Source organism: Cricetulus griseus (genome assembly GCF_003668045.3).
Source record: "Cricetulus griseus strain 17A/GY chromosome 1 unlocalized genomic scaffold, alternate assembly CriGri-PICRH-1.0 chr1_1, whole genome shotgun sequence".
Classification (NCBI taxonomy): Eukaryota; Metazoa; Chordata; class Mammalia; order Rodentia; family Cricetidae; genus Cricetulus; species Cricetulus griseus.
Window position 1 is genome coordinate 157,596,514 of NW_023276807.1, and position 27,885 is coordinate 157,624,398.

Sequence of the window (27,885 nt, forward strand, 5' to 3'; positions counted from 1 at the left end):
TCAGGCTGACCTGTATTACATTGTGTGAAACACCCTGTGATGTGTATTTGAGGAAACACTCTTTTAAAACCTTTATTAGATTTCACAACACAGAGGTAATACTGGTTTAACAAACACCCCAACAAGTAGGAATCCAAGAGGAAAAAAAACCCCTGCTTTAATGGACAAATAACTACTTAATGGACATTCTGCATGGTTACTGCTACATAAAGTAGAGCTAAGGCCTTGCCCTGAAATTAATTTTTTATTCATTTTAAATCTCTGTTCCTAAAGTGCCTGGCATTACTTACCTAAGCATGTTGAACTTTTAATTCATCCCTAGATTAATGATAATCTATAATATAGGCTTTCTTTTAAACTTTTTAATATGTGTGCATGCACACAGAGTGTGCAAGTGTGTGTGTGTGTGTGTGTGTGTGTGTGTGTGTGTGTGTTTGTAGAGGCCACTTTACTTAGTGAGGTAGAGTGTCTCACTGAACCCAGAGCTCATAGATTGGGCTAGTCTAGGTAGTCAGCTTGCCCATGGGCCCCAACTCTGCACCTCTGGAGTGCTGGTGTTTCAGGCAGGCTACCATACACACCTAGATTTTTATGTGAGCTCTTTATTTTACAGTTATTATTTTCATAAAGATTTATTAGTTTTTACTTTGTGTGTGCAGTGGCCCAGCTGATCCTACATCCAAAAACAGCAGAGATGATGCAGTCATAGACCATTGCAGCCAGGATTTCTGGGTTTTCTCAGGATCCCCATGAACTCGCCCTCAACCAGCAGGAAGCAGTTTAGAAAGAATGACACCCAAATTCCAAATGTTTGTTTTCATTTAAATGGGATTGGTTATAAATGGTAATGGTCACAGTCAACCTCTTTTCAAGGAAAAAAAAGGGGGGAATAGGATATGGAGATGAATACTTTGCATTGGTATGGATTTTCATTTATTGATACAACTTTAAGGTCAATTTTGTTATATGTATATTTTTCCTCTTGTTTAGGTATTGTGTTTATACAGATCTTTTAAAATGTAATGCATAATTAAATACAGATTATATAGTCAACTATAATAGTCAAAAATTATAATTAGGTTAGTTAGGTTTTCTAGATATACAGAGATGTATTTGAGATGGATAGATATTCTTCAAACCGTTCAAAGACCTACAGAATATATAGCATTTAAATGGCTTAGGGTTTTTCTTGCCAGTGAGACACAACTGCTCCTGGCACACCAATTACATCAGAAAGGAGGATAGGCATCGAAGATAGGCATCGAAGAAACTCAATATGGAGTTTGCCTTCAACATGGCAAGATTAGCCATTTGGGCAAGAAACTGCTCTTGCCTGGACTGTTCGTTGCTGTATAAACTGGACATGCAGGACCCACAAGAAAGTGACTGCTGAACTTACAAAACAAGATGAACAGTCCTGAAGGTTCCTGCTTATACACTGGCCTATGGGCTGAAGATGGATGCCCCAACATTACAGAGGAACTTTGGATAACTGTCCAGGTAGCGAGATGCCTCTGTCAATTCTAGAGTTTATATATTATCCTCCTGTGGTCTTTGATAGAGTTGAAGACAGATAGTTATGGTTATAGTTTTCTTTAGTTATTATAAAAGATAAGTTACCCTTCTTTTTATTTAGACAGAAAAGAGGAGATGATGGGGGAAGTGCTTCTGTGTATGTGTTTGTCCTATTGGATGATAAATAAAGTACTGTTTGGCCAATGAGGCAGCAAGTTAGGTGGGACTAGGAGTCAAGGAGGATTCTGGGAAATGTAGTAGAGATCCAGGCAGGAAGTGACATAGCAGGCAGACTATATATAAGCAAGGACAAGAAGGAAGTCATTCTCTCTCTTCCTCCTGGTCTCTGCTCTGGAGTTGCCATGTGATCTGCCAGCAAGAGAGGCACAAGTGGAAGGCATCCTCGATAAGATAAGTCTTATAAAATATATAGATTTATGATAATTAAGACTGAGCTAGCAGATGAGAAATCCTAGTTATTGTCCAAGCAGCATCTTTACTTAATATAAGTCTCTGTATGTTACTTGGGACCATAACATGGCAGCAGGGCTTGGGCGGCTTGGCGGCTAGGCTTTCTTTTAAACTTTTTTTGTTTTGTTTTGTTTTTTTTGAGACAGGGTCTCTCTATAGCTTTGGCACCTATCCTGGCACTCACTCTGGAGACCAGGCTGGCCTCGAACTCACAGAGATCCACCTGCCTCTGCCTCCCCAGTGCTGGGATTAAAGGAGTGCGCCACCAATGCCCAGCTTCTTTTAAACTTTTTAATATGTGTGTGTGCACACAGTGTGCAAGTGTGTGTTTGTGTGTGTGTGTGTGTGTTGTGTGTGTGTAGAGGCCACTTTACTTAGTGAGGTAGAGTGTCTCACTGAACCCAGAGCTCATGGATTGGGCTAGTCTAGCTAGTCAGCTTGCCCAGGGACCCCAACTCTGCACCTCTGGAGTGCTGGTATTTCAGGCAGGCTACCATACACACCTAGATTTTTATGTGAGCTCTTTATTTTACATTTATTATTTTCATAAAGGTTTATTAGTTTTTACTTTATGTGTATAAATGTTTGCCTGGTTATAGGCATGTGTACTATATGCATGCCTGGTGCCTGTGGAGGCCAGAAGAGCATCAGAAATCTTAGACAATTATAAGCTGTCATGTGGGTGCTGGGTACCAAACCTAGGTCCTCTGCAAGAACAACTAGTGTTCTTAACCACAGAGCCATCTCTTAACTCCTACAATTATTGTCTCCCCCCTCTTGAACAATGATAAGCAAAACCTTTGTGGATTTTCTTTCTAAAGATTTACATTTGTTTTTCCGTGCATATGTGTATTTCTGCCATGTGTGTGCAGTGCCTGCAGATTGCCAGAAGAGGAAGGCATTGGCTCCCCTGAAGCTGGAGTTACAGGCAATTTTAAGCTGTAAGACATAGGTGCTGTGGACCATGAGCTGTAAGGCATGGGTGCTGTGAGCCAAGCCCCCTCCCACACTACAATTATTTGACAAAATATTTTAATTAAAAATAGTTTCAAAGTTTTGAATATCAAGCACAGAGCTTCATGCCTGCAAGGCAAGTACTCTAGCATCGAGCCGAATCTCCCACGCCCTTTACAATTTTTGAGAAGGATATGCTTGGGATCCCTAGAAGCTGGAAGGAACCTCAGTCTCTGGTTCCACTTGGCAATGACAGAGTTGCCAAAGGAGAAACAAACCATCGAGCCAGAAAATTCTACAGATGGGTATTACACTCAGGGGTAGGATGTTGCCTGACACCATGAATCCCTGGGTCTGACTCCCAGAGCCACATAAACGGAGCATGGTGGCACATGCCTCCCACAGCAGCTTTTGGCAGGTAGAAGCAGGAGGATTGGACATTCATTGCCACCTAATGAGTTTGAGGCCTGAGAAAATAAATCTACAGAGAATGAGAACTTGTTTATGCTTTGAGGAGGAAACCAAGCTTTGGAAGTTTTAGGAATATCGTCAGTCAAGATGTTTCAGCAGATGGCACTGGGGAACACCCTGGCACTAAGCCTGTGAGACTGCCCTGAAAGGGAGGGTGTGAGAGTCTGCACTCAGAGCTTCCCCTCAGAGTGTCTTCCCCTCCCAGGTCATGAGGTCAGGCCTGGCAGCATTTAATGAATCTCTGCCATGAGTGGCATCTGGATAGCTCATGGGAAGTAGGCACCACCACCCAGCCCTTGCTGGAATTGGAGTAAGGTGGAGCAGCTGACCACCTGTGAGAATTCCTGCTGGAGGAGGTTAGCTGGGGCACAGTCTGTTAGCAGAGACAGCATAGGAAGCCTTGGATCTCTGCTTCTATGAATCTTATTTTTAAGTGACAATATATATATATATATATGTATATACTCAGAAATAAATTCTTCAATACTATATGTTTATATTTGCATAAGATGTTAAATAGGGCCCAGTGGAGTTTTGGGGGAGGGGTAAAAGTGCTTCTTACCCTGCAGTGCTTCTTACCCTGAGTTTGATCCCTGTATCTCACAGTGGAAGAAGAGAATGTAGTCCTGAAACTTGTCCTCTGACCTCCACGTGCGTGACTATGGCCTGTGCATCACATCAAACACACAACAACAATAATGAAGTTCTAAAATGTTTAAAAGAGATTTGGGGGGAAGAGAGAACTTTCCACATACAATTGGAAAGCAGAATCCTGGAGCAGTCAGATCATGAGTGAGGTGAGTCCCAGAAACAATCTTAGCGGCTCCCTTCTTTGGCTAGCACCCCCCCCCCCATCACAGGCAGCTGGCTGTATTTACAGAGGAACAGTCTAAGGAACCCCCAATAGTCTATTGGCTGCCTTTTACTGAGTACCTGACCAAACCATGTACAACTCACTTCTCTATAGGAAACAGGCCCTAGTGTCACAAATCCCACTTGAAAATGACTCTCTGAGGCTGACTTGGGGGTCTCTTGCTTGTTGGTCATTTCCTGCCATCCCAGCCAGCCAGCTCTATTTGCTGCAAATTGGTGATGAGGCAAGGTGGCTGGGAGGCGCACCTCCCCGAGGGAGTTGTGTTGTTTTTATAACCGGTGCCAGGTCTGAGTGCAGGGTGAGTAAGCGCCTCTTCCTCCTTTGCTCCGGCTGGTCTTCCACACCAAGTCTGCCTCTTGCACTGTTCCAGACATGGTGGGGAGGAAGGGCTGCCTGGCTCTCGTGCTTCCTAGATTTGGGACCCCAAACTCAAGAAGGCAACAGAAGTTGTAAGTAAGGGCTTTGTGGGCTGTTTCCTGTTTAGTCAGTGAGGGCTCCAGGGGAAAGGGCCAACATTCACTCCCTTGCTTCCTCTGTGGCTCAAATGGAAAGTGCTGGGTTGGCACACAGTATAAAACTGAGTGTACGTACCTTCTAGTCACCTTTGGGCTAATGTGAGATGGGTGTGATGGTCTTTTCTCTAAAGGAATGTTATTTCTGGAAGTTTCTAATTTTAAAGAAACAATGCATGCTTGTTCATTCTCTTGTTTGAAAATCACCAATAATAGATTCTGACTATTTGCTTTAGGAATTGGTGTCACTGTTTCCCATTGTGCTTATGTCAATCATGTTTGCTTTGGGTTTTAGCCACTCTCTTGTGTTATGCTGCTGATGTCTTTATCAGTTGACCAATAAAGGGGACTTTTCTAGAGAGAGTCCCACAGTTCTACAGTTCATGCTCGAGGAATTTGTCTTACAATACTCTGATGGATGAAAGTAATTCTCTGGCTCTTTGGTGTGTGTGTGTGTGTGTGTGTTCGGTGTGGTTTTTCTCGTAGCTATAATATGTGGTTGTAATCTGAAAAGGTTCTATTTCTTGTTTTGTAGTAGAATTCTTTTCAAACTTATAGTTTAGCTGAAACAGCTCAGAGAGACGCTTCCAAAGGGCTTCTGCCGGTGACTCCTACTTACCTGCTGCCTGTGTCTGACTGGCCACCAGCTACAACTAGAGCTACTATTAGTACCAGCTCTATTCAAAATAGAATCTATGTTTGAGGAACCTAGTCATGCTCATTATTCAGACCTCTAGAAGCAATGTGCCAAAACCACAGAGGCAGAAAAGCCAGAAACTGTGAGGTTGGTGGACGGACCAAAAAATAAATAAATAAAAATTTCTCCTTATAGTATTGCATTACTCTTGGGTGCGTCATGCTCTCTAGCGGTGAGCTCACCAGCCCTTGCTCCATGTCTGAGCCAGTTGGCACCATTGCAATTCTATAGATAGAGAATGGGTGACGCAGCTGGCCATCAAAGCTGCCCCAAAGCCAGTGATAGGCTGGAAATGGAACTAATGCTCCGGACTGTTGGCCAGCCTATGTCTGCCTGAGAAAATGCAGCAGAGAAGGGGCAAGCCAGAGGTCAACTCACAACTGCCCAATGTTGCTCCAATTACCATTCAGAGGCCTGGAGAAATTTTTAAAAAGTGGGTTAAACCAGAGGGCTCCATGCGTATGTGGATGGGCGATAAGGAAAAAGGAAAAGGAATTTGGGAGTCCACATCCAGCAGTGGAAGAGTATGTTGGAATATTCTTATTGAGGCCATAATGCTTCCTTCAGCTATGACATATAGTGTGTTAGATAATACAGAGTCTCCTCCATAGAAGAAGATTGTCGATGAAAGCTAAAACATGAATTTAACTCACTGATGAGGTAAATACTTATTGACTACTTCCATGAAGTAGGTCCTGTGACATTCATCTTTGGATTCTCATTGGGTGTTACATGGTAGATGGGCAGAATGGCTGGTCTTATGTTCCAATGAGTGCTCATTGTCCATGAGATTTTATCTTCAAGATGCTCTTCCTGCTCTTCCTCCCTTGGGGCAGCCTGTATAACCCAGCAAACACCTCTCTTGCTCCTCCCCAGGACCACCCACTCACAGGAAGGAGAATCTCCTTAATGATGGCAAGTGAGCACAGATGGGCCTGTGTGCACTTTTACCCAGATTGAATCAGAGAAAATCTGTCAGGAAGAAGGCACACCCTTGCCAACTCATGGGAGAGGCATTTGCATGTCACAGGCTTTAACCAAGCAGGCCAACGACAGGTGTATAATTTCTGGGCCAGGCAGTCAGAACAGATCTGCCTCCACTCACTCCGTTGCTTTAGCACCTTCCATCCCTTGTCTCTCAGGCTTGCCTCCTAAGACCCCAGCTTCATCTCAGGAAGCAAGCAGCTGGAATCTAGGAAGGGCACGCCAGACACCACTATTTATTGAATGCTCTCAATGCATTGGCCTCCAACCAAATGCAGAATTAGATTACTGTACCTGACCAGTTGGTTCACATTTTAAACAAATAGGCAGATAGAGGTGAGTTAGGTAGAAGGGAAGGTGGAAATATACTCCAGGGAGAGGCCAGTGCCGGGGAAGGAAAACCGGTCAGAGCTGGTCATTTTGAGAGCCTAAGTAGGACAGGATCTTAACGTCTTTCAGATCCAGTTCTGTGTTTTTGATCAGCTAGAAGAAGGGCTAATCTGCCCGGAAGAGGAAAGATGAGTCCAGCCCTGCGTGCTTTCAATGCTGGTCTGTCTCTTTGTCATTGTTTCCATCTCTGGGCCACCAGGTGCTTTGTGCACCTCTAAAAGAGTACAACTCCTGCTGTGGCCTGGCAATTATTCTTACTCTCCCTCATTTACTGTGCTCTTTTTCTTACTTTTTATCTTTGAGACAAAGTCTTGCTATGAAGCCCTGACTGGCCTAGAACTTGCCATGTAGACCAGGCTGGCCTTAAACACTCAGGGATCCTCCTGCCTCTGCCTCTTATCTGCTGAGGTTGGGCATGGCCCACCACACTTGGCTTACTTGCTGCCATAATTTTTCCTTTTCTTCGTGGTGCTAGGGATCAAACCCAGGGCCTTAATTTGATAAACAAGAACTGTCCCTCTGAACTATGTCCCCATCCTATTCCTGTCATTATTAATACTAGTACTGGGGATCAAACCCAGGACTTCACATGTGCTAGGTGGGCACTCTACCCCTGAGCTTCATCCTCAGGTTGAGTTTTGCCTTTTAATTTAATTCTGAATTTCCAAAGCCTTACCAATGAATGCTTGTGGAATTTAATTTATGTATGTATGTGTGTGTCTGTATGTACGTGTGTATGTGTATATATGAATACATGTATATATGAATGTATGTTTGTATGTATGTATGTTTGTATGTATATGTGTATATATGTAAGCCCACAGCACAAGGATGATGGTTGTGACTGAGTGTCAAATGAGAACCAGAGCTAAGATATGAGATGCTTTAGGAAATCAAAGTAGATCTGAGTGGTCAGACAGCCTTCCTGAACACAGTATTCTGAGAGGATGGGATTTAAGAGTGGACTAGCTAGTTGTTGAAGACAGCACCTCAGAGGTGGGATTGCTCCTGTGGAGCTTGGAGGACAGGGGGCAGAGCCTGTGGCCAGCGCAGATTCCATGTTTGAAATACTCATTGTGTGTGGGAAAATGTGGCCAGCATGAGAATAGACAAAGATGCTTGGGATGTAGACTTTTGGCAGAAGGAAACCATTGAAGCTGTTTCAATCAAGCCGTAAAGAGATAAAAGGAAAGTTCAAAAGAAGTGAGCCCAACGGTGCCAAGCAAGATGGGTTGGAGCATGCTGTGCCAGAGGCCAGCAGCCTGGAAGGAATGTACAGCAACATTCTGTACACCATGTGGTGGAATTCCAGACTAAATGAGAGATTCTGGGAGGCTGGGGAGATTGTGATAGAGGCATCATTTGTGTCTAGAATTTTCTCTCCCAGTGAGAAGTAAAATAACTATAGCTAAGCATTTACTCCGGGATTATTATATGGCAGCCACTGTCCTAAGCATTTCACATACAGCATCTCGAGTCATCTTCATGACTTTGAAGTTCTCCCATTACTTCCATTTGACAGATAAATCAACTGAGGCACAGAGAGATTTAGTAAATTGCCCTAGATCAGACAGTCCCTAAGATGTAGAGTTGAGTTTAAACAGGATGTAAGGCTGTGCAGGTCCAAGTCTTAACCACAAATACTCACTTGAACAGGTTTGTGGGAAGATTTACGATATGATGAAAGCAATTCTAAACTCGATGCATGTTATCACCACTTAGGAAGGAGATCAGAGGGGCATTTCCATACCAGCCTACCTGTCATTGTTATTAATTACCTACTCCAGCTAAGGAGATCAGCATCCTCTGGAGTTTAAAATCTAATAGGGTGATATGTTTTTGCCTCTGCCTGTATGTGTGGGGGGGTTGAGGGTGTGGTCTCTCTCTCTCTCTCTCTCTCTCTCTCTCTCTCTCTCTCTCTCTCTCTGTGTGTGTGTGTGTGTGTGTGTGTGTGTGTGTGTGTGTGTGTGTGTGCGCGCGCGCGTGCATGTGGACAGATGCCCACATTAGGTGAATTCCTCAATCTCTCTGAGATTGTTCACTGATCCTGCAGCTCACTGATTCAGTTAGGCTGGTGGATGTCCAGCAAGCCCTAGGGATTCTCTTCTCTCTGCCTCCCCAGAACTGAGGTTATCAGGTGTGTGCCAATGCAGTCAGTTTTTTACATGGGCACCCGGGATCCGAACTCAGGTCTTCAAATGGGTATAACAAGCACTTTGCCAGCCGAGCCATTTCCCCAGCTCATTTGTCTTTTAAACATTGATTTAAGAAAAAAAAAAGAAGAGTAATATTCAGCATGAAATTCAGATTTTACAGACATAATGGATGTATAGAGTTGGTGTTCCATGTGACCTCCATGGCCCCCAAATCATCATCTATTTAGAGGTAGAAATTTTCAGCCCCCCCTTTTTTGGTAGAGCCTGGTGTATTCTCAGCACTGTGTTATAGTAACCCCCTCCCTAAGGATGATCCCACTATGCTGTAGCACAGGCTTTGGTTGGACTGATTAGACTACCTTCTGCGCTGCTATGCACACCTTTCTCTTGTTTTATTTCCTTTAGAACCGCAGAGGATGTATGATGCCTTTGACAGGTACCCAGTTCCTTACCAATCAGCAGAGTGGTAGATCCAATGTGACCCAGACTTTTACCTTGAAGCTGCTCTTGTTTCCTTTTGTGCCTTAGATTGGACTCAAGGGGAGACCTGCTTCAGAGGGACCGGGTTTTTGGTTTCTGTCTAAATAATAGAAACTAGTGTTTGTCTAGTACTTACTTTAAGCCATCAAGTATCCCTAGCCCCATCTTACAGATGGCAAAACTGAGGCCTGGAGAAGCTAATAACCCATTTGCTTGGGGAGGTAGAACTAGTGAGTAGAAAGGCTCAACTTGAACTGGCTTCACTGACTCTAAAGAGCCTGCACATTTAGTAGAACATTGTTTCTTTATTGCTTATACAAGTCTCTTCCTGAAACTGATTAAAATGCAGTGGTTTCCATAGCAACGTGTAGAGGTCAATCGTAGAGTAAAAGTCAATAAAATGCTATTGACAAATACTAGCAGCTGAAGTGTGTGTGTGTGTGTGTGTGTGTGTGTGTGTGTGTGTGTGTGTGTGTGTTGTCTGAAGTAGCCCCACCCTTGCTACTTTGGCTTTCTGTAGCCCTCATCTAATGTCACAAGTCACAAGCCTAGAGTTTGATCCATTGCCCATCAGCATCCCAGAGGACCCATCCGTGAACCTCAGTTACCATCAATCAGTTGCTTCTCAGAGGCCCTGAATGATGGTTCCCAGAGGGACCCTGGTCCCTGTGCTGTTTGCATTCTAACTGGATAACATGATGGCCACAGAAAGGTGGAGTCGATCTGCATCCAGCAAAACCCACACAGAAATCTCCAAAGAGCCTACTGAAATAGCCAAGCCTTGGCAGAGGCAGCCATAAGGGAGCTTTAGTTTTTTGTTTTGTTTTTTGTCTAAGTGAGCTATAATGGCTAAGGACACAGCTTCATTTAAGCAATATATGTTGTCCTGTCCTTATCTGTGTGCTAGAAGAGACTGAACAAAGGCATGCAAACCCCCACTGCTTGGTTTCTAATACCATGAAGGTTTGCATTATTTCATTATACCAAATTCTGTTGCATCAAATTATTCTTCCTGAAATATGAAACACATTTTTTTTTTGTTGTTGTTCTCACCACTTCTGATACCAAATGTGGATCACTTCCATACCAAGAAATCCCTCTGTTCATGGCTCAGAGGTTTAGAACACTGACTGCTCTTCCAGAGGACCTGAGTTCAATTCCAGTCCCAGCTCACAACCATCTGTAATGAGTTCTGGTGCCCTTTTCTAAGCACCACCTGGGCATCCTTCAGTTCAACTCAATCCTGTCACCGTTTACCCAGGGTTAACAACAGATCCCCAGCTTAAGAGCTCCTTCTCTGTTACGGTTGGATATGGTGTATCCCTTATGTGGGATGGGATGTGGTAGCAATGGGACCTTTGATGGGTGGACCTTATGGGAATTGGAGAGGGCATTAGCCATGTGCCCTTGAAGACAATTTAGTTTTCTTGGTACCCTGTGGAGGTGAGTCGTTATAGACTTGAAAGACTGTCCCCTCTCCACATTTTATGGCTTCTTCTATTTCCTTGTAATCTCTTCCCCTTGTTCCCACCATGAGGCCATCATCCAAGCATATTAGGCCACCTGATCTTATACAGTTCAGCTTCTCAAACGACGAACCAAATACATCTCTTTAAAATGTATGCATCAGTGGTCCTGGAGAGATGGACGTGAAGCAAAGAACACTTGCTGTCCTTCCAAGCAACCTGGGTTTGATTCCCCATCACTCCTACACACCCCTGAGTCCTGAGCTGTTAAGGACCACCATCCTGCTCACATATAAACTAGAGTCCCCACTGCTCTCCCTGATGACAGTCCAGGTTGCCCACATTGCTCACAGACTGTGGCATCAAACTCAGGAACAGACAAGGACAGGCACTTCCCTTGCTCTGCCTACTGTCCTGCTATCAAGTGTGCTAACCGGGTTTCAGTCAGTTCTTCAAAAGGAAAACCAAGAGATTTTTCTGAAAGTTTGTTTTGAAAAACAGTCTTTTTTTTTTTTTTTTACCCCTGCCAGCTACAAAGTAGGGAGAAGAGAACTGACCATAGATTTTTCATTTGTCATATTGTGGTCCCCAACACACTTTTTGGTGATTGCTTTTATCTATTCATCTCATCTGTAATGGAGAAATTGTATATAAAAAATTACTGCTTAAGTTTTCCTAAGTACTGAGTTAAGACACTGACTGATGTGACAAATGCCAGGGCTTCTTAAAAGAAAGATATGGAACACTGTGGCATGTCCTTTACATGGGTAGCTCTTTGAAGTGGTTGGAGTTGTATTTCTGTGAATTTTTTGCCTCTTGCTTTGAAAGGGCCCAGTCCTTCTCCTTTACCACAGGACATGCCAGCCACTCCAGACCCGCACTAGCTTTGTAACTCCAGAAGTGCAAATGAACTGATGGAGTGGGGATTACCTCAGCCGCTTTCTTCAGCTAGAACAGTGGCCTTGTGTGTACGATAGATTTGATTATGCCCTTCACAGCAATTTCTCTGGAGAGGGCAGCATATGTCAGGGGGCGTGTATAAAGACAAGGAGAATACCTTGACACACTTGTATCTTTTTTATTTCTTAAAGGTGAGATCTCATGTGGTCCAGGTTGGTTTCAAACTTGCTATGTAGCCAAGGATGACCTTGAATTTCTAACCCTCCTGCTTCCAGCTCCCACATGCCCCACCATACCCATTTTTATAACTTTATGTAGTTCTATGAATTGAACCCCCAGCCTTGTGCATTCAAGGCAAACATTCTACTAATGGAATTACATCTCCAGCCCCAACCCCCAACTTGCATCATTTTCTGAAAAGCATGTATGTGATGAGGGAATCTGTATAGGAGAACATTACAGAAAATTATTACCTGTAAGGAAACCACTGTTAACCAATAGTGTTGGCCGGGGTGTCACATGCCTTTAATCCCAGCACTCGGGAGGCAGAGGCTGTCAGATCTTTGTGAGTTCGAGGCCAGCCTGGTCTCCAGAGCCACTGCCAGGATAGGCTCCAAAGCTACACAGAGAAACTCTGTCTCGAAAAACAAACAAACAAACAAACAAAAAACCCACAGTGTCTGTTAGTCATTCACTGAATCTAAATTTAAAAGAAAAGGACAAAATCTTAAAGGCAAGTGAATTTGAAATAAAGGCTAACTAATTATACAAGGGAATGTGTTGCATGAGAGTGGGTATATGTAATTATACAGTAATTATGCTGGAAAAATAATCACATGCCATCAGCTACTTAAATATTTCACTGGGGAAAATGAATCTATCCTGAGCTGCCACCCCTTCTGATCTCCAAGACCCATGCTGACTTTGTAAAATGTGACATGATTTCTTCTTAGAAGTGATGACCTTTTCTTGGCCAATTAAAAGACACTGCTTTGAGGGATTGGAACCCGTGCCCAGGGGGATAAAAGGAAATTGAAACTTCTCTTAGACTGAGCTAATGATGCCAGGAGCAGTTGAGATTTAAAAAAAAAAAAAGAACAAAGTCAGTTTTAAAAAGATTTCCCCAATCAAAGAGCTGCTCTCTCTCACTCTCTCTCAAACACCAGGGGAAAGCAGAGCCATTTCCAACAGGAGCATTCATTTATCTGGCTCTCTCCCTGTCACTCTTTCCTTCCCTTCCACCCTCCTTCTCTCTCTCTCTCTCTCTCTCTCTCTCTCTCTCTCTCTCTCTCTGTGTGTGTGTGTGTGTGTGTGGTCACTGTGACTATAATTACTGCCTTGGCAAGCTGTACACTCTTTAGTGTTCTTGTTACAGCCATTTGTCTGAGGTCTGCTTGGGCACAGACCTCAGTCTGGAGACTATAGATCCTGTAGGACTCTCTTCCTAGCTTGCAGATTCTCACTATGTATTCACGTGGCCTTCCCTAGATAGAAGAAGCATTGGAGGAGTTGTGGGGCTTAGCTCTGAGGTTTATGTCATTCATTCATTCATTCATTCATTCATTCATTCATGCATGCATGCATGCATGCATTCTTTTGTTGCTGGAGATCCTAGCCAGTGCTTTCATGTCTGCTGGGCAAGTAATCTCCTAGTGAGCTACAGCCTCAGTCCAAGTGTGTTTTCTTACAAGTGCACTAATCATTCTGATTGGGGCCCCATCTTCGTGATCTCATATAACTTTCTTCTGTATGTGTACACACATACATACACAGGTGTAGATGCATGCAGAGGCCAGAGGGCAACCTCAGGGGTCATCCCTCAGGTGCCATTCACATTTTTTTTTCTTTTTGAGTCGGTCTCCCACTTGTCTGGAACTTGACAAGTAGGTTAGGCTGCTGGGCCGCTGAGTCCCCAAAATTTGTCTGTGCTTCCCCATCATTGAGTTTATAAATGCTCTCAATCACCATGTTTTCCCCCCTTTTTGTTTTACATGGGTTCTGAGGATCAAATTCGGATCTTTGTGTGTTAAAGTTATCTTCCTAGCTTGGTTCCTTCCCTTGGTTAACTATTAGAGCCTCTTTTCTCCAAATATAGATGCAGTGGGAGTTAGGGGTATACACATTTAGTTAATAAGACCATCCCACAATAGAGCAGTCAGTCTAGAACTCCTGGACTTGCCAGAGGGATGTGTTTCCTGTACACTTGCATGACAACAGAAATGCCTTGAGTAGGCAGCTGGCAAGTAGCCAAGGCTAGTGCTGTGTTTTCTGCTTATCTGTAAATTCATTAGTTGTCCAAGCCAGAGCATCACAGCATAGCTTCTTCACTACAGATTTGCTGGAACTCCCTCAGGGTCAGGTTAATGGGGACCAAGAGGAATTCTCCACCATTAGCCACAGCTTCAGAGCACTCGATGTCCACCTAGCAAATCAGGCACTGGCAAAAGGAATTGACACATCCGACTCTACTGTCTCCTAACTTCCGCCTGGTTGTGGTGGCAGCATCTGTCTTGGTCATTCGTATTTGTACCAGGACTCTGAGCTACCAGACAGGACTCAGCATGCCACATGCCAGCTTGGGAATCCTAGGATGAGATGACTATTCTAGGATGAAAAGGTGCACAGCCACTGTGTGCCTGTGTATGTTAAGCAAAGACAAATTCCTCCCATGCTGCCATTTGGTTTGAACACTTCAATAGTTTGAGCTAGGTTAACAGACACCGGGCTTCTCAGACAAGAAAGATGACTCTGTGAGAAGCTAGAGATGGTTGGGTGGATAAGAAGGCAATCGGGGAAAGGCTAAAGATAACCAGCAGACACTGATCATAAATCTGCCACAAGGTTCAGGCAGGGGGTCACGAAGATGGATTAGAGGCAGGGGTCACTGTGGTGGCTTTAGAACTTAGGTCCTCATTCTGACACCTCTGATCATCCTCCTTCACCATTATGCTTTATTTTATTTTTTGGCCCCAAATATTGAGAGGTTGAATATGCACAGTTGAAAACAGTAGCTGACTGCTGTAGCACGTGTGACCGGTGACATAGTATTGTGGCTGTGAGGTCCTTGAGAAGTAGGTCAGCATCCTTTGCCACAGGCTCTGCTTACCTGTATTGTGTCACATGGCCAGTACAATTTGCCCAGCAGCTTGCCAGTTTTAATTTTTGTGGTCTCCTATGGTCCCAGGAGGTGAGGCCTTCCTGGAGAGAGGTATCAGGTTGTGAGTTTATGCAGGATATGAAACACATTTGAATTTTTCTTTGCATATTTTACATATCCAACTGTATCAACTGAAAAGCTAACTTCTTGACCCACATGGTCCAGGTGTTCTGAAGGGTTGTACTGGGAAGCAAACATGAAGCAAAATATTGGGGGATGAGGGATGTAAATATCAATAACACACACACACACACACACACACACACACACACACACACACACACACACGAAAGAGGGGTAGAAGGAGGTTAGAAGACAGGGTCATGCACCACACTCTACTAATTCTGAATAGAACTTTTCTTTTTTTTTTAAGTGTTACTTATAACCCCTCCCCTCCTTGGGTCTGATGCTGGGAAAAGAGCTAATACTATGCAGAGTAGTTCAACAAACTTAAAAACATTACCATACTATCTGGCTTCTCTTTACTCTGGCTGTCATTTCTACTGCTATGCCACTGAGCTGCTGGGCTTAGGAACCCTATATTGTGGATTTTCCATCTGCCAGACTCTACTCTAGAACTGAATTTTAGTGGGTTGTTGAGACAGGGTCTCACTATGTAGCCCTGGCTGTCCTGAAGTTCAGTATATATACCACTATGGCCTTGAACTTACAGAGATCCATCTGCCTCTGCCTCCTGAGTGCTAGGATTAAGGGCGTGGGACACCACACTGGGCTAGAACTGATATTTTCAGTGTGGGCATCATTAACATCTTAGGCTGGGTAGGTCTTTGTTGTGTGGGAACAAGGTCTGCCCCAGGTATTACAGGTTACTTAGGAGTGTCTCTAATTTCTATCCAATAGATGCCACTCCAACTGTGACAAGCCAAGTGTTTCCAGATGTGTGCAGAACACCACATAGAATCAAAATTGCCCCTGGCTGCAAACCACTATTAGAGACACATGAATATTGGTGATGGGACATCATATGTGAAAAAATCATGGGCCAGAGAATCCTATTGATTTCATTCCTGTTTTTGTTTATTGAGCCTTTGTTATGTGCCATGAATTGTGCTGGCAGATGGGGATTTAAGGGTGAATAAATCATTGTTTTTACTGAAAGACAAGAGTCATAAGTCAGCAAATTATCAACCAGTGAGGTTAATGAAAAGAAACAGTCCCCTGCAGAGGGACTGGGGATATGTGTTTTTCATGGTCAAGGGCAGGGAGTTGCTTGGAAGCAGCTGCTAGGGACATGAAAGGTTTCCTGGACTTGCTGAGCTTGCAGTGAATCTGAAAAGATAAAACGTGGGTGGAGGCTAGAACACTGGTGATTCCGAGGGAGTGTGGAAGCATAAGATAGAAACAAAGGGACTGGAGAGATGGCTCAGAGGTTAAGAGCACCCACTGCTCTTCCAGAGGTCCTGAGTTCAATTCCCAGCAACCACATGGTGGCTCACAATCATCCGTTATGAGATCTGGTACTTCTGGTGTGCAGATATGCATGGAAGCAGAATGTTGTATACATAATAAATAAATAAAATCTTTTTTAAAAAGATACAAACGAAATTAAGAAGCCTGGAGTGTATTAAGAGCTGTGTAGGGGCAGTCAGGAGAGGGGGCAGTTGACTTTGTGTGTCACTCTGTACTTAATTCCAGACCAGCTGTTCTTAACCTTTCTTATCCTGTGACCCTTTAATACAGTTCCTCATGTTGTGGTGACACCCAACCATAACATTGTTTTCGTTGCTACTTCATGACTGTAATTTTGCTACCATTATGAATCTTACCATTATGAATCTTTTTTTTTTTTTTTTTTTTTTTTGGTTTTTTGAGACAAAGCTCTGTGTAGCTTTGGAGCCTATCCTGGCAGTGGCTCTGGAGACCAGGCTGTCCTTGAACTCACAGAGATCTGCCTGCCTCTGCCTCCTGAGTGCTGGGATTAAAGGCGAGCACCACCAACGCCCGGCTACCATTATGAATCTTAATGTAAATGTTTTTGGAGGCACGGGGTCGAAATCCACAGGTTGAGAACCACTGTTCTAGACAGTGAGAGACCACAGGAGGGGCTCAGGTGAGAGTGTGCATATTTTTATTAAAACCAACTGCTTGAATGAGTACACAGAGAATGAGTGTAAGGGACACAAGGGCCGAAATAGGGATACCATCTAAGAGGCCAAGGGTTAATGAGGACTTGAAGTAGAGTGATGGAAGAGAGTCAAGAAATATTTTATAGAGTAAAAGGAAAGCGTGACACTGTGGCTATAGGAGATGAGAAGGAGCAAAGGTTAAAGGTGAGTGCCTCTCTAGTTGGCATCAGGTGCCACTGTCATTGTCTTGCCTGTGGGAAATGCCCAGTGCGTTTAGCCATTGTTGATGGTAGCACATCAACTTATCACCACTTTACAAATGAGAAAATCAAGGCTCTGGCTAGAAAGATGGCTCAGGGGTTAAGAGCACTGGCTGCTGCTCTTCCAGAGTTTCTGAGTTCAATTCCCAGCAACCACATGGTGGCTCACAACCATCTGTAATGGGATCTGATGTCCTCTTCTGGCCTGCAGGCTTACATGCAGACAGAGTACTCAGACCAAAAAAGAAAAGAAAAAAATGAATAAAATGGAGCTCAGAGGAGAAAGGTAGCTAGCACACATTGCCACAGCAGTGGCAGCTTTCTCTGATCACCTGACTTCCAGGTCCTGGTAGGTGCTTTGACTGAGTATGGTGGGTGCTGGTAGAAAGATGAGTCCATTCAGAAGGAAAAGTAGCCATGGATATGGTTGGCTGTTATGCTCGTCAGGTACCCAGTCATTACAGAAAGGAGAGACACGATTTTAATGAAAATGATGCCAATGTATTTACATATCTTTTTTCCTGTGTTCTATATCAGAGAGAGCAAATAGCTTGCCAAGCATTATATGCAAATATCACCCATGTGAGCTGTAGCTCCAGCTTCTTCTCAGGTTCTGTAGGAACAAGTGAAGGCTTGAGGCCCCTTTGTGCATTGTTCTGCTTCTATATTTAAATGTTCTCCTGGTCTCTTTAGACGCAGAGCCTGGGGCAGAGTTGTAATAAACACTTGCCAAATGATTCAGCAGTTTATGTAAGATTTTAGCCTCAACATTAAATCTTTGGCCAACAAGCTAACTTGTAGTTCTATTGTCCAAAGATATTAATAGAACTAGAACCAGGAATGACCAATAGGAAGGAAAAAGGGTAGAAAGTACTGGGTGGAAGGTAGAAACACGTGAGTGTGGTTAAGATAAACACAGATCCCTCTGAGACTTCCCTCTAAGGTTGTTCATTTAACCTTACCTTCTCCAAATCTCGACTTCAAAGCTCCTAGAATAATCAGGATATCACAATGCAGGATTTACTTATATATTTAGAAAGTATTCCAAAAGACCAGTTAAGCCTGTCTGACAGTGGCAGTGACAGGGCTCTTGTTGGAAAACTGAAGAATGATTATAGCCTGTGACCCGGGACAACTAAAGAATTGTCAGGGAATGTCGCTGGTGTTTATGACTGAGACCCACCTTCCTTCTCACTGGGCCTGGATGGAAGATTTAGAGCGCTCCAACTCCCAGCAGCTGCTTACATGTTAGCTGTGCATTCGAGGCTCTGACTCAGAAGCGAACACACAGGCTCAGCCGTGTACTCTCAGCTCACACAGACCACACTGCTGAATTGCTTGTCATCCGGATGGGACTTAATCTGGACTCAAGATTCCCGGAAGAGTGAATGCACCAGAAAGCTTGTAGGCAGTCCACTCATCTCCCGTCCCTGCTGCTCTGCTTGGGTTCTGGCTGCAGGGAAGTTGCGAGAGTACTTCTGATATATCTATGATACCAGAGTCCTCTCACCATCCCCAAGGCAGGGCTTGCTACTGATGTCTTCCTTAGTAACTACGACTGGGCAATAGCTTGGCTTTAATCATATTGAGCATACTCAGTTTAGTTTTTAAAAACCTGATTATTCCTTTTAAAATGTATCTTATCTAAACTTAACTCTAGGTAACCAGAATATTTTTCACTCGTGCCTGGATACTAGATATCTCTCCAGGTTAAACTGATATTCCCCTCTGTTTCTGTTTGGGTAACTTCCCCTCAGCCCTCTCCAGTTAGTTGCATGGTGCCTCCTAAATCCATCTCAGTCTGTTGAAACATGACTGTCTGTGGAAAATCTTACAGCGTCTTTGGGAGCAGAAAGGACCTGTGTTCACTGTAGTGTGTCCAGGGAGGGACACTAGTAGGCTGTCAAAGAATGCTAGGACTATTTGGAGGACATCTTCATCATAGGGGTGTGTCTACGGCTAGAGTCCTTTAAATGCTTCTGATCTAGACTCAGGGACCAAGCCTTAACAAACCACCAGATGGGACTTGACACTATTCATTATCACCACTGTGTAATGGAAAAGACACTTTTTCTTGCTGGGCCTCAGTGTCCCTATATCTTAGTTTGCTTCCTATTGCTACGATAAAGACAATGACCAAAATAAACTTGGGGAAGAAAGGGTTTATTTGGCTCACACTTCTCAGTCACAGTCCATCATGGAGGAAACTCAGGGCAGGAATCTGGTGGTGGGAATTGAAGCGGATGCCGTAGGGGAACACTATCTACTGGCTTGTTCTCCTTAGCTGGCTCAGGGGTAGCACTGCCAACACTGGGCTGGGCCCTCACACATCAATCATTAATCAAGAAAATGCACCATAGACTTGCCCACAGGCCAATCTGATTAAGGCGTTTTCTCAGTTGAGGTTCCTCTTCCCTGATGATCCAAGCTTGTGCCAAGTTGACAGGAAAACCAGCATACTTCATATGAAAAGGAAGAAAGGACATAACAGCTTTTTACTCAAGAGTTTTGAGAAGTCTCAGGGTTCCTGGCATGTGATAGATAGAAGTTTGCTCTCTCTCTCTCTCTCTCTCTCTCTCTCTCTCTCTCTCTCTCTCTCTCAGGATTTCACCGTGTAACTCAGACTGTCCTGGAAATCAATACATAGGTCAGGCTGGCCTCCAACTCTCAGAAGCCCACCTGCCTCTCTGTCTTCTGGGTGCTGAGATTAAAGACACACACCATCACACTCAGCAAGAAGTATGCATTTATGTAGTGCTATTGAAGAGAGAGCTCAGTCTCGATACCAGCATAAACATACATACATACATACAAACTTCACAAAATAATCTTGGGCATTGTCTGTGAGGCAAAATCATGCTGTGTGGAAGAATCAATATTTAAAGTCAGAGAACCTGGTTTGATTTTCTTTGTGATTTTCTCCTGATGAGTGGCATTCATGCTTACGTATTCATTGTGCTCATAGCCATTTGCTTTCACTTGTCCTGAATAAGCATCTCAGTTACTGCCTCCTTTTCCATCACTTGCTTTTGGTTGAGAGCCCGTACTGCTGTCTTAAAGTCACAAGGATTGAGTGTGTAGCTAATCAAGGTCCCCTTGGAGTTCAGGTTCTGTTTCAGTGGTGCAACAGTGACATCCATTGGCCTGTTTACTAATTGGAGAAGAAAGCTGTTTGACTGTTGGGCTTCTGGATACAGAAATATGAGGAGCACTTGGGAGCCCCAGGGGCAACAGGGGATTTAAGGCCGTCAAGCTGGTGGCCAGCACAGCCTCTGGTCCCCTGCAGCCTGGGCTGGTTTCAGGACCCTTTCCCAATGATGTGGTATCAGGACAAGTGCCACCTGTCTTCTCTCTGGTCCTGTGGGAGTTTTCCCTTTCTGTGAACTTTAACACTTCACTGGGTTGCAGGCAGCCAGTTTGGGTTCCACATACTGAACACACCAGCAAGGGTAATTCCCTTTACTTCTGGATCTTTCCACAGTGATAAAGTTGATGCCAACACTTGCTTTTATGGCTACCAATGGCTTTTCCATACAACTTACAATAAATCCCCACAATCCTGTAAACATTGTTGTGGGAGTTTAGCATCCATCAAACTAAGGACGGGAAGTGGACTGTCAAATGACAGAGCTCAGTAACTTACATTCACTGCCCCAGAAGGAAGGAACCCAGTCATCACAGACACTTGGGCAACAGAGGTTCCCTGAGGAGAAGACGGAATGATGAGATCAAACGAAGAAGACTTACTGGGTGGAAATGAGCCAGCAGTGAGCAAGTGCTCTCAGGTAGATGGTAAGGTGTAGTAGTACTGGTTTTCATCTCCATGGAGACCAGAACAGAAAAGACCAAGACTAAAATTGTTTATTTTTACCTACTAAGCATTGGGTTACTCAAGAAAGCAAGGAAAGATGCTGAAGTGATGGCTCATAAGTTAGTGCATTCAGAGGTCTCAAGTTCAGTTCCTAGCCAGGAGGCTCACAACTGTGCCAATAACGCTAGTTTCGGGGAGTCAATACCCTCTGGTCTCCACAGACACCCAGACACACATGGCAAACACTGGGGCACACACACACACACATACACACACACACACACACACACACACACACACACACACACACACACACACACACAGAGAGAGAGAGAGAGATAGAGAGAGAGAGAGAGAGAGACTTTTAAAACAATTTTAAGATGAAAGATTAACAACAAACAAGACAAAGTGTGTCCTGAAGACCTCTGGTCCAGTGAGTTCTAGAGAGCTAAGCAGTAACTTCTAACAATGTGTTGTTACAAGTGTTAGTCCTTCATGGATGTGCAGAACACCCTTTCTGTTCCACCTCTGTGGGGGTGGGGTGGGGCAGGGAGAAACCAAGTGAGGAGTCTCAGTCCAACTCAAAGGCAAATTATCAAACATCTCTCAATTTCAAAACCAGGCATGTGGTAATACTGACGCATCAGACACATCACATTTACACATGGAAACAAGACCCAGGGACTCAATTTCACATTGTGTCATTTCATAATAAATCTTTTTTTTTTTTTTGGAAAGGATTAGAGAATTTGTAACAGCTAATAATTTGTAACTATTGGTGATACATGAAGCCAGACCCGCCACTGACTCACTTAATAAAACTTTTTTGGATGATCCTTTGGATTAAACAACAACAAAAAGTGACTCATCTGAGGAGAGATCTCATTCATATTCCCTTCCTCCTAGGCTGCCACCTAATAGGGGAATTTCCCCAGCGAGCTGTCTTATTCAATTGTCTCTTTTTCCTTGTCGATACCCATGGCCCATCCTGCAACCCACCTCCTTTCCCTGGTGACTTCATCCTCATGAGAACTCACTGGAAAGGGTCCCATGCACCACTCCTGGTGAGTATGGAGCTTCTGAGGACAGTGTCTAAAAGTTTGCCCAAGACACCTGGCTAAGTATCAGGGCCAGGAATTCTTTCCTTCCTGCCATGCAGCTACTTGGGCTTCTGTAGGGAAACTGGAGTGCACAATTTAAAACCTCACTTGTCTTAGTGGTGGTTGTTTTGGTTTAGAAACTGCTGGGTTAGATAAATAAGAGTTTAACCTGAGGTTCTTGTCTGTGTTTAAGATCCCTACATAAACACCTGAGTGGAAACCAGATAAACCCTGGGAAGCTGTTGTGGGCTTTGGGAAGCCTCTTACAAAGTGAGAAAAGATAAGTTCAGGGCTAGCCAGAAAGTAGATGTTTTTGCATGTGAGAGGCTAGAATATATAGTGTTGAATTCCTTTTCCAACTTACTTAGAACTAGTTCTATTGACAGGTAATTTACAATCTGAAATGTTTGTACCTTCGTCCTTACAAATGAATATCTATCTACCCATCTGTGTAGTCTGATCACTGACAAGATGTAGACCATGTTCATCTCCCCAGATGGACGCCTAAGGTGTCCACGGTCCTCATTCATTTCACCCTAGAAATACTTTTACCTAGTCTAGAAGAGCAGCCTCTTCTTCTTTCTCCTCTTCTCAAATGCTGGGAGTCTTGGTATGTGCCACCATGTGTGGTCTATGAGGTTCTTGGGATTGAACCAGTCTTGGTGGATGTAGGTAAGCACTCTAGCATCCCAGCCACGCCCTCAGTCTCTCTGAACTTCGTTAAATGAAATAGCACTCTCCTGTCTTGTGTGTTTTCCACTCACCCTTCATTATTTCTGAACTTCAATCATGTGTTTGTTCATAGTTCATTGTTGTTCATTCTCCTATTGATGAACATGAGACCCGTGGCCAGTTTGGGGCAATTATGAATATTAGTGAACAAATCTTTTATAGATACATGTTTTCATTTCTCTTAAGTAAATACCTGCAAATGAAATGGGGAACCATGGGGCAGATATAGGTTTGACTATAAGAAACTTCAATTCCATCTTCTGAAGTGCTCAGATCACTTTATAAACTAGTTTCTGTTTTCCCACAATCTTTTCAACTATTGGCAGTTGTATTCCTTTTCTGTTACTGTAAAGAATTCTACCACAGACAGGGTGTCTGAAAGCAGCAGACATGTGCAAGCAAGCTAACACTTCTAGGCTAGAAATCACTGTGATTCAGTTACGGCTCTGGCTCTCAAAAAGCTGAAATCAAAGTGTACATTGAGCTGGTTCCTACCTGGAGAATCTAAAGTAGAATCTACTTCCAAACCTATTCAAGTTGTTGGTTGAGTTCCACTTTTACAGTTGTTGGGGAAAGTCTCCATCTTTTTACTGGCTGTTATCAAGGCTAACTCTGCTCCCAGAGTCAGCCTGCACTGCCCCCGAGCCTGTAAGATACACCCTGACCCTCCCTGCTTAGAATACTGACTTCTGCAGCCAGCTGGAAAATGAAAGATTTGCTTTTCAAATGGTATGCCTAGTTAGGCCAGACCCGCCTAGACAATCTTTACATCTACTTGTCGTTAGTGTTTATTTACTCATTTGGTGGGGATGAGGACACAGCATACACTCTCTGGAATCTTCTTTTTTGTTGAGAGAGGGTTTCTCTCATTTCCACCACTGTGCTATGTCCTCCAAGCTCAGGGGCCTAGGTTGCTTCTGGACAAGTTCTACTCAATTCCCCAACAACCCTCCCCTCATTCCTGCACCCTGCATCTTGCCACAAACACTCTTCCACTGAGTTCTACCCTCAGTCTGTAATTCCCCATCCTGGCAGTACCTAAATTGGTGTTGTGTTGGACAAGTATGGGCCAGGAATCTTGGCGCCATCTTTAGAATTTGGCACAACAGCATATATGTGCACTTTAACACCAACACCGCCTGCTGCTAACAGTTGCTCTTAAAGCTTAGGAATTCTGTCCAGATTGACTGTCTCTTATCTAAAGTGCTTGGGACCTGTCATGGTTTCATATTTTGGAACATTTGGATTTACATAGCAGATACCTTGAGGACCCAATAAATAATTCATTTATATTTCATATATACCTGTCATGAGACTGGGTATGCAATTTTCTACTTGTGTCATAGGACTTGTGTCATGTTGGTGGTCAGAACGTTTTGAATTTTGAAGCATTTCAGATTTTAAGAATTTTGGAGTAAGGATTTTCAACCTGAATATCTTCCTTCCCTAAGAACCATAAATATCTTGGTTTCAAGAATTATTTCTTACCATTTTTTTTGTTTGTTTCTTGCCTTTAATAATTCCTCATTTAAAGTTCACTAGTGTTGGAGATGGAGAGACGGCTCAGGGTTCAGCACTTTGGTTGCTCTTCCAGAGGACCTGGGTTTGGTTCCCAGCACCCATATGGCAGCTCACAAACATGTGTAACTTCAGTTCCAGGGGATCCTATGCCCTCTTCTGGCCTCTGTGGGTGCACAGGCCTGTGCATGTGGTGCATGTGGTGCATGTGGTGCATGTGCGTGCGCGCGAGCGCGCGCACACACACACACACACACACACACACACACACACACACACATTTTTTAAAGTTCATTAGTGTAATGGTCTTTTCCAACACAAGTTAATGATGATTAGAAAATGTTTAAGTGATTTGACCTAAATGACTTATGTTATTTTCTTGTATGTCTTTTTTTTTTTTTTTTTTTTTTCTTTCTTTTGGTTTTTCGAGACAGGGTTTCTCTGTGTAGCTTTGGAGCCTGTCCTGGCACTTGCTCTGGAGACCAGGCTGGCCTCGAACTCACAGAGATCTGCCTGCCTCTGCCTCCCAAGTGCTGGGATTAAAGGCATGTGTCACCAATGCCCTTCTTGTATGTCTTATAACTGGTTACAATTTTTTTTTTTTTTTGAGGCAGGTCTTAGGGGTCTTGCTTTGTAACCCTGGCTCTCCTGGAACTCACTGTGTAAATCAGGCCTGCTTTGAACTGCATGGGTTCTCCTGTCTCTGCCTCTTGGGTTCTGGGATTACAGGTGTGAGCCATCACATCTGGCTCTGGAAGCTGGTACTTCAACTTGGTAACCAGGATAAGAGAATTTAAAGTTGAAAAGTTCTCAGGTCGATCAAGTGAGAGTCAGAGGAGTTAGTGCTGAAAACCATGTTTCTAGATTCCTGGCTAGAATGTCATCTGCTGTCTTCAGAGGCCCTTTATTGTAAGGCATCTGCCCCTGATCCTTTGCTGACCTCTAGTTGTTGACTTAAGTCAATCTTTAAGTCTCTGGCAATCTAGGAGATACTGACAATCACACATAGATTATAGTATCTTCCCGAGTTACAAAGAAAAAAATGTTCAACTGGCTCAATGTATTCTAGCAAAGTTTATCTTTATCAGCTTAAAATGAACCGGGGCGGGAGGAGGCACTGGGGTGTGACAGGCCCCTGCTCAGTTGATAAAATCTTGGGAGTGAGTGTCCATTCTGTGTGTGACTTGTGTAGGATCGAGGGGCTCTGCACCTTTGTGACAGTCTTTGTAAGCCTTAATTTTCACAATAAATCCCAGAGGAGTAGGCTGTGAAGTCACAGAACCTGATGAGCCTTGACTAGTGTGCAGGCTCTCAGTGGTAGGTCTACGCCAGGCACTGTTTGGCCCAGACAGCAGTTTGGGTTTTATTGAGTTTTGTCCATCTCCTTTCCTGGTGTTGTCTCCTTCCCTCCCCTCTTATCTCCTCACTTCCTCTTTTATTTATTTATTTATTTATTTATTTATTTATTTATTTATTTAATTTTTTCTTTTTGAGCCGGTCTCACTATGTAACACCAGTTGGACTACAACTTACTAAGCAGACCAGGCTGGCCTAGAACTCATAGAGATCCACCTGTCTCTGTGCCACTAAATCTGGCCTCCTCCTTCTCCTCTACCTCCTCCTCCTTCTCCTCCTCCTCCTCCTCCTCCTCTTCTTCTTCCTTTTTTTTTTTTTAAAATTGGGACGTTTTATTGGGGGAAGGAAGGGAGAGAGAGACAGAGACAGAGATAGAGACAGAGACCTGTCTGCCTCTTCAGAGGACAGTGGAAAGAGCCCTCCTGTTCTTAAAGCCATCCTTCAGGTCATGAGTTACTTCTTTTTTGTGTGTTGGGTGGGGAGGGGCAGGGTGTTCAGCTCAGGCTGCCTTTGAGCTGGCGAGCCTCCTGCCTCCCATTATAAAAGCACTCAGGAGGCAGAGGCAGGTGGGTCTCTGTGAGCTTGAGGCCAGACAGGACTACGGGTGTGTATGCCACCATGCCTGCTTACATCATTGTTTTTAGTGGAATTATTTTCAAACCATGTTTTTTGTTGTTGTTGTTGTTTGTTTTAATGTGTATAAATGTTTCCCCTGCCTGTGTGTCTGTGTACCAGGTGCCTAAGAGGCCAGAGAGGACATTGGCTCCTTAGGAACTGGAGTCACAGATAGTTGTGAGCCACTGTGTGGGTGCTGGGAATCAAACCTGGGTCCTCTGCAAGAGCAGCCAGTGATCTGAACCACTAAGCCATCTCTCCCTTCCCAGCTGAATTAATTTTTAATATTTAATACTGAGAGGATAGAAAGTGAGAAAAGGAGGTCTTAAGGGAGAACTGGAGAGGGATAAAAAGAGGGTGACAGAATACATGTGACATGAGAGCCGAGGGGGGCTCCCTGGAGAATGAAGAGGGCCAGCAGGAGAAGGCAGGAGGATGACGGATAGGACCGGCGGAGTGGGGGTGGGGGTGTCAAGAAAAACAAAGTATATATGGACTTGCTATAATAAGACCCATTACTTTGTATGTCAGTTTTACAAAGAATAAAAAACCAATAGCACTGAGAAATAATAAAAAAATTTAACACTTGAATATGGAAGTATTAAAAACAAACAAACAAACAAAAAGCTGTCAATTGTAAACCATAAACCACCCTTTATAAAAGCACTCAGGAGGCAGAGGCAGGTGCTCTGTGAGCTCTGTGAGCTCAAGGCCAGCTTGGTCTACAGAGTGAGTTCCAAGACAGGCTCCATAGCTATACAGAGAAACCCTGTCTCAAAAAACCAAAACTGAGGGGAAAAAAAGACCTTACTGGCTGGGGAAATGGCTCAGCAGTTAAGAATGCTTGCTGTGCAAGAAGGAAGACCAGAGTTCAAATCCTGAGAACCCACTTAGAAAGCTGGGCATAGATAGCCATTTGCATGCTCATAACCCCAGCACTGGGGGGGGGGGGGAGGGTAAATGGAACAGAAACAGGAAGATCATAGGGGCTCAGTGCCTGCCAGCCTATCTCCAGTTCAGTGGCAGGCCTTGCCTCAAAAGAATAAGGTGGACATTGCTCCTCATACAACACACACACACACACTTTTCAGTTGTGGTAAACAAACAAGCACACTCATTTATATACTCACATGAATCTTACTGTAAATATGGCAGTTTGTAAAAAAGGTTATAAAAAAAAAAATAAATGAAGCCCAGTATACACCTTCACTCCCAGCACTAGGGAGGCAGAGGCAAGAGGATCTCTGTGAGTTCAAGGCCAGCCTGGTCTACATAGCGAGCTCCAGGGTAGTCAGGACTATGTAGAGACCCTGTCTCAAAACAACCACACAAAAAGAAAACACATTTAAAATGTACACTATGCTTATAAATATGCAAAG

The 27,885-nt window shown here is 43.8% G+C and overlaps 1 protein-coding gene across 3 annotated transcripts in view; it reads left to right on the forward strand.

The window, feature by feature from the left end:
• Positions 1-4,583: 4,583 nt before the first annotated feature.
• The window catches only part of Shroom3 (shroom family member 3), a 103,780-nt gene continuing 80,478 nt past the window's right edge, over positions 4,584-27,885 (forward strand). For 2 of the 3 annotated variants that reach the window (XM_027388434.2, XM_035452557.1), the window contains exon 1: positions 4,584-4,734. In XM_027388434.2, the coding sequence (XP_027244235.1) occupies positions 4,658-4,734 (77 nt within the window). In that variant the 5' untranslated portion in view covers positions 4,584-4,657. Of the gene's footprint in view, positions 4,735-22,091; positions 22,250-27,885 lie in introns of all 3 variants that reach the window. The other variant, XM_027388436.2, reaches the window with a different exon arrangement.